Source organism: Salmo salar, chromosome 06 (assembly GCF_965601325.2).
Source record: "Salmo salar chromosome 06, fSalSal1, whole genome shotgun sequence".
NCBI classification, from domain to species: Eukaryota; Metazoa; Chordata; class Actinopteri; order Salmoniformes; family Salmonidae; genus Salmo; species Salmo salar.
In genome coordinates this window covers 32,580,011-32,588,438 of record NC_138296.1, presented here as the reverse complement: position 1 = coordinate 32,588,438, position 8,428 = coordinate 32,580,011, and the positions used below count along the sequence as shown (strand labels likewise).

Below are 8,428 nucleotides of genomic sequence, written 5' to 3'. Positions count from 1 at the left end.
AGAATTCATGACAAAGTGACTAAATAATTACACACGACGATAATGCACGGTAGGAAAGAGAGAGAGGAAGGTCCTATAGGTTCAGAGAAGATTCAATACAGTATGGATACAGATATATATATAGGTCCAGTGTGTGTAGGCTACTGTATACGTACATAGTACACAAGGCTTGCACGTACACACACCTACTTCACACACAGTGATTAATAAACAAACACACACAGAATGAGGCTGGATGATACATATCCTTTATTTCCATGATCATTGCTTCAGCCACACCATCTCCCACACGTTCACCTACATCATCTTCCTCTTCACCCTCCTCCCCCTAGTTCTCTGGCTGAAACAAGCATCCTGACTGAATGTCTCACTTCTGTTCAAATGTCTATTTATCCGTTTAACCCATATAAAAAAGAAATTATATATTTTTTAAAGAATCAAAAATTAAATCAGGAATAACTATTTAATGAAGATATACAGGATAACCAATGTTATTTATCATCATTGTTTTGATTACAGAGATAACGATTGCTAGGTCTCCATTTTCGTCATTAGTAGTATTAATATCAAGTTCATTGTCAGGTTTTGCTTAAAGCATCACTTATTTAATTTTCATTGCATCAAGTTGACATCATTCATGTTAATATAAGCATGCACACACGTTTCCCCATGTCCATTCAGAACTGCACTAACACAGAGAGACAGAGGAGAGAGGAGTCCTACACACAGAGAGAGCGGGCAAGATGGAGGGAGGCGGAGAGAGGGGGTGAATGGCTGTGTGGAGAGAGAGGGAAGTGGGGAAAAGGGAGTTGTCAGAAATAGAGTGGGAGAACAAGCAATCAAAGAGAGCGAGAGGCAGGTATAGAAAGAGATAAAGGGGAAAGAGAAAGGTATATTTAGAGAGAGAGAGAGAGACAGAGAAAAAGAGAGAGAGAAAGACAGGTATAGAAAGAGAAAAAGGGGAAAGAGAAAGGTATATTTAGAGAGAGAGAGAGAGACAGAGAAAAAGAGAGAGAGAAAGACAGGTATAGAAAGAGAAAAAGGGGCAAGATAAATGTATATTTAGAGAGAGTGAGAGAGGTGGAGGGTAATACTGAGAGCACACTAGCAACCTCCAGTGCTGAGTGAGTGCTAACACCACAGTGTTATGGGGCAGAGAATCATGTGGACTGTGAGGGATGGAGACAGAGCCTGGGGATAGGCCAATGGATCAATACTATAGTATCTACTTATACAGGCAGATCAATGACCTCCCAGAACAACCTGAGCTGACATACAGTTCCAGATGGAAAACTTCTGGCTATGATATGGGATATACGGCTTTAATCTGTGTACATACCAAGCATACCAGTAAGCATCCCTGCACTTCCTTGGCCTGAAGTTGTAATAGTAACTGCATCCCCCTGAATGCGTTTAAGGGGAAATGGCAGCCATAGCATTAGTAGTGCTAACTGTTAGTTGAGGTTATAGTAGCAGAAGTGGTGGTAGACATGGTTCTCTCATGGCAGTAGCCACATGGTGCTTAAAGAGGAAGTGCAGAGCGTAAACAGGGGGTCGTCGTATTTCACTAAAGATAAAGGACATGGTTCCTCCTCTCTGTCTCCCCGTTTGGAGGGACTGCTAGGGGACATAAAGGAGTCATTACTCAGCCCCAAAATTCTACCTCAAGTAATCAAAACGTATCTAACATCACGGTGCCAACTGGTTTCCCCTCAGACACAGTACACATTTACTAAAAGAAGTACACAACCAACACAGTTACTTAGATCAGGCAGGGGGGCACTTTTGAGTGACTGACAGCTGATCTGGGAAACAACACAGACAATACACTCTAATCTCTGTGAGAGTCCGACTGTTCATCAGGGATCATAAGTATCCCACTCCCCACCTAGTGCAATGGGTCCTACACAAAAATGGTTCCTCTAAGACACACAGGACAGAAGACACATTTTGTTCAAAGACAGGAGTTTCAGTCTGTGGATGCTAGGAATGGTGTGGGGCCGCGGGACTGGTAGAAGATAGGGACGGCATGAGCACAGAAACGTGTCACACAGAAGGTCACAGTGACACACACACAGACATACAGGCATACACACACACAGACGCACACAAATACAAAACACACACAAACACAGAAATACACACAAATCAAAGCAACACAAATGTGTGTGTCCTTCTAACACTGTCGTCCAGTCGGAGACATGATGGACTGCAGACAATTTTTATCTTTTCAAATTAAATAATGTCTTTCTGAAAAACAAAATCTTGGAATGATAGAAAAATTCGATATAATGGTGAAATCCTTCCCTGTGGGATACATTTCCAGTAAGTGCACTCCAAGCTGAGCAGGTCCGTCCTCATCACAGTTCCCCTGTAGAGTCCTCTGGGATAAAGTCTGCCAGTATGTCCAAACAGTGGAACACTATTCCTGTAACATCCCAAGGCGCTCAAATAGTTCAGGTCTTCAAGTACTCACGGTCACATCCTTAGTGGATTGTAAAAAAATGGTATGGATAAATTCCTTTCTGGATGATTATATTACACAAACCCCCAAAACCAAACAAATAGAAAAATAAAAGCAAATTCACATTAATGAGCACCATGAAGAAGGTGACAAAATAATGAGGCGAAGGGACACATTTCAAGGTTACGTAACATGCTTCAGCAGATGGGTTCATCCACATTTCTCCCTCCCCTGACATCAATAATAACGACCGGCAAAGGTTCCTTCCTCCAGCTAAAAGAAGCCAGAAAAGCCCAGATCCAGATCCAATGGACTAGACTAGAGTCTCCACAACTGATGTTTGTCCTGCTGAAAACACTACATGGATGTTTCCTAACTCCTACACTTGTATACTAATGGCCTAAAGTAAAGCATTGACACGGTTTGTCTTTTGAAGTCCACACAGTGCAGAAACCTTAGGCCCAGGTTTGATTGGAGGAAGAAATGTGCATCATCACACTCCTCCTGGATGAATTACTGGCACTAACCTGAAGCACTGTGTGTGTGTGTGTGTGTGTGTGTGTGTGTGTGTGTGTGTGTGTGTGTGTGTGTGTGTGTGTGTGTGTGTGTGTGTGTGTGTGTGTGTGTGTGTGTGTGTGTGTGCGTGTGTGTCTCAGCGTTCTAAGGGTTGCTTGTATAGAATGTAGAATCTGTTTCCTGTGCTTTGTTGCGACAGGACAGGAGTTGGAATATTCAGCAGTAGCAGTAGAACAGCAGTAGCAGTCGATGTGTCTCCTTATCTCTCTTTGTTTGATGGAGAGAATTATTCACAGATGAGCAGAAAGAAAGGAAAGTCTAGAACTGGAAAGATGATAATAACCTGGGGAGAAAAGGAGAAAGAGAGAAAGAGAGAGAGAGAGATAAAGTAGGAGAGACAGTGCGGGTGAGAAGATACATAAACAGAGAACAGAGCCTCAGAGTACAGTAAGTCAGGGGTGGGGTACATAACATCTAGATGGTACAGATACTCTTGCCTCACAGCTCGTTAATCTAACAGCCTCTGAGTCTCAGCTGGATCACATTCACCAAGGTTATAATCACAAAGCTGTGGTTATATAGGTCCCTCCACAGAAAGTTATGGAATATTGAAAAATTGTGTGTCAGGATTGGGGTCCACTTCAATAAAGGCAATGCAGGAAATCAATTCAATCTAATTCATGAAGCAGAAATTGCCCGTCCTTTGTAATGACGATGTTTTCTAAATCATACAACTCATTTGTCTGAATTGAAATGGAAAGGACTCCAACACTGGTCCTGGTACTGCATGTGAAAGCATTGAACCAAGAGTTCGACTCACAGTTCTACTCAGAGTGAGGACTGTCCACCACGATGTGAGGCTTGGGAGAGACTGCGGGACTCTTTGACACAAATGAGGCCACAAGTTTTTCCTGGAAAAATATATTAAAGCAGAGTTAATATCATCAACACAGACACTGTAGATAACAAAGGTAAATGTATGCTAAAATAGATATTTCATTACTAATAAAAAATATGGTGAGTGGATGAATAGACAGACTAACTGTTGTACAGTATGTATCAAGCATCTCAGAGTAGGAGTGCTGATCTAGGATCAGGTCCCCCCTGTCCATGTCATCTTATTCAATGTGATCTAAAAGGAAAAACTGATCAGCACTCCTACTCTGAGATGCTTGATACATACGGTCCCCAGACTACTGAATGTATGTGTGGTTACTTACAACGAATGAATAGAAAAACAAAGACTAGTTAGAACAGGGGAAAAGAAGGCCAAGTACAATTACATACATGAAAAAAAGCACTGTAGTCACGCACTCACTCACACACACACTCAACGGTACACAGACACACACACACATCACATCATGCACATAATTACCTCGACGAGCTGGTGCCAGTGGTCTATGGGTTTGCGGGGGTTGGCCAGCATGGCTGTCCAGTGCTCCCTCCCAGGACCCTCAGCGTCACTGCCCACACGACACATTCCTATGACCTCATTATGACCAATACTGACCAACCGACAGCCAGGTACGGAGAGAGAGAGAGAGAGAGAGAGAGAGAGGGAGAGAGGGTGGGGGGGAGACGGAGAGGGAGAGAGACTGTGACGAACAGGCAAAGTAGGCCTCATTTATCAACCTTGAGTGCTGGGAAAATGAATGCGGCCACAGAGGTTGGATATTCAATAGTGAGCGCACAATATACAGAGACTATTACAAAGGTTTCAATACCAATGGAGAGCACATTCACATCATACACAAACACACGCATGCATGCACACACACAAACAAGCATCGAACTATAGAGATGCTATAACCTGGGTTTTAAATGCATAAAAGATAACACACACACACACACACAGAACTATAGAGATACTATAACCTACAACATGGGTTTAATAATAGATAAAGAAAACACAAACACACACCAGCCAGGCGATGGTGTGATGATGGAGGGTGTGAGTGCCAGACAGAGAAACACTGGCATGGTTACACAGTGTCTCACCACCAGACACTATTTCCATTAACATTAGCATAAACCATGTTTATTCATGAGGAGCCCATCCTCATGTAAAACAGGAGGCGTCCGCCAGGAGTCTGACACACAGGGACAATCAGCTACGTGTTCAACAGACCACTGCTACACACCAACCAAATAACAACGTCTATCAACGGTACAGACCCACATAGTACTAACTACACACCAACCAAATAACGTCTATCAATGTTATAGACTGACCCATGCTAGTGCACAACAACATCTATTCAAGTAACTGTCCAGTGAAAATCACACTTTTCAAAGTTCATATTCTGCTGATTCATACCCAAATAATTGTGTTTATTCATCCTGTACTCGTATTAGTGGCAAAAGCATGAATTAGAGAAAAAAACACCTCAAACTTGTATCTCATAAAGACCGTTTCAAAAATGCTTGCTACTTCTTCATAAAGTATGGTGTCATACTCCTGAGGAGGATGAGCTGGCCAATCAGCGGTCTAGAGGAGGATATTTTTAACGACCGGTATACGCCCACACCATTCTATTGTTGGGGTACGCCCACACTATTCCAACACAGAAAAGCTTCTTAACATACATCATTTTTTTTAAATTGGAAGGAAAACTATTTCACTCATATTGTAAGTAGTAATAGGTCATATTTAACACTGGACAGTTATTTTAAGGTTACAGAATGACCCATCCTACTACACACCAACATCTATCAACGTAATAGACCCACACAGTGCTAACTACACACCAACCAAATAATAACCACCATCAACATACGTTACACATGATCCAGTACTAACTACACACCAACCAAATAATAACCACCATCAACATACGTTACACATGATCCAGTACTAACTACACACCAACCAAATAATAACCACCATCAACATACGTTACACATGATCCAGTACTAACTACACACCAACCAAATAATAACCACCATCAACATACGTTACACATGATCCAGTACTAACTACACACCAACCAAATAATAACCACCATCAACATACGTTACACATGATCCAGTACTAACTACACACCAACCAAATAATAACCACCATCAACATACGTTACACATGATCCAGTACTAACTACACACCAACCAAATAATAACCACCATCAACATACGTTACACATGATCCAGTACTAACTACACACCAACCAAATAATAACCACCATCAACATACGTTACACATGATCCAGTACTAACTACACACCAACCAAATAATAACCACCATCAACATACGTTACACATGATCCAGTACTAACTACACACCAACCAAATAATAACCACCATCAACATACGTTACACATGATCCAGTACTAACTACACACCAACCAAATAATAACCACCATCAACATACGTTACACATGATCCAGTACTAACTACACACCAACCAAATAATAACCACCATCAACATACGTTACACATGATCCAGTACTAACTACACACCAACCAAATAATAACCACCATCAACATACGTTACACATGATCCAGTACTAACTACACACCGACCAAATAATAACCACCATCAACATACGTTACACATGATCCAGTACTAACTACACACCGACCAAATAATAACCACCATCAACATACGTTACACATGATCCAGTGCTAACTACACACCGACCAAATAATAACCACCATCAACATACGTTACACATGATCCAGTACTAACTACACACCGACCAAATAATAACCACCATCAACATACGTTACACATGATCCAGTACTAACTACACACCAACCAAATAATAACCACCATCAACATACGTTACACATGATCCAGTACTAACTACACACCAACCAAATAATAACCACCATCAACATACGTTACACATGATCCAGTACTAACTACACACCAACCAAATAATAACCACCATCAACATACGTTACACATGATCCAGTACTAACTACACACCAACCAAATAATAACCACCATCAACATACGTTACACATGATCCAGTACTAACTACACACCAACCAAATAATAACCACCATCAACATACGTTACACATGATCCAGTACTAACTACACACCAACCAAATAATAACCACCATCAACATACGTTACACATGATCCAGTACTAACTACACACCAACCAAATAATAACCACCATCAACATACGTTACACATGATCCAGTACTAACTACACACCAACCAAATAATAACCACCATCAACATACGTTACACATGATCCAGTACTAACTACACACCAACCAAATAATAACCACCATCAACATACGTTACACATGATCCAGTACTAACTACACACCAACCAAATAATAACCACCATCAACATACGTTACACATGATCCAGTACTAACTACACACCAACCAAATAATAACCACCATCAACATACGTTACACATGATCCAGTACTAACTACACACCAACCAAATAATAACCACCATCAACATACGTTACACATGATCCAGTACTAACTACACACCAACCAAATGATAACCACCATCAACATACGTTACACATGATCCAGTACTAACTACACACCAACCAAATGATAACCACCATCAACATACGTTACACATGATCCAGTGCTAACTACACACCAACCAAATAATAACCACCATCAACATACGTTACACATGATCCAGTGCTAACTACACACCAACCAAATAATAACCACCATCAACATACGTTACACATGATCCAGTACTAACTACACACCAACCAAATAATAACCACCATCAACATACGTTACACATGATCCAGTACTAACTACACACCAACCAAATAATAACCACCATCAACATACGTTACACATGATCCAGTACTAACTACACACCAACCAAATAATAACCACCATCAACATACGTTACACATGATCCAGTACTAACTACACACCAACCAAATAATAACCACCATCAACATACGTTACACATGATCCAGTACTAACTACACACCAACCAAATAATAACCACCATCAACATACGTTACACATGATCCAGTACTAACTACACACCAACCAAATGATAACCACCATCAACATACGTTACACATGATCCAGTACTAACTACACACCAACCAAATAATAACCACCATCAACATACGTTACACATGATCCAGTGCTAACTACACACCAACCAAATAATAACCACCATCAACATACGTTACACATGATCCAGTACTAACTACACACCAACCAAATAATAACCACCATCAACATACGTTACACATGATCCAGTACTAACTACACACCAACCAAATAATAACCACCATCAACATACGTTACACATGATCCAGTACTAACTACACACCAACCAAATAATAACCACCATCAACATACGTTACACATGATCCAGTACTAACTACACACCAACCAAATAATAACCACCATCAACATACGTTACACATGATCCAGTACTAACTACACACCAACCAAATAATAACCACCATCAACATACGTTACACATGATC

At 40.9% G+C, this 8,428-nt stretch overlaps 1 protein-coding gene across 1 annotated transcript in view; it reads right to left on the bottom strand.

Annotated features, from left to right (window-relative positions):
• Window positions 1-226: 226 nt before the first annotated feature.
• Window positions 227-8,428, bottom strand: part of LOC106593647 (synaptotagmin-C) — a 59,250-nt gene continuing 51,048 nt past the window's right edge. The window contains exons 11-13 of the mRNA XM_045720212.2: window positions 4,359-4,488; window positions 3,801-3,891; window positions 227-3,323 (exon numbers count right to left, since the gene is read on the bottom strand). Coding sequence (XP_045576168.1) covers window positions 3,805-3,891; window positions 4,359-4,488 — 217 coding nt within the window. The 3' untranslated portion in view covers window positions 227-3,323; window positions 3,801-3,804. The remainder of the gene's footprint in view (window positions 3,324-3,800; window positions 3,892-4,358; window positions 4,489-8,428) is intronic.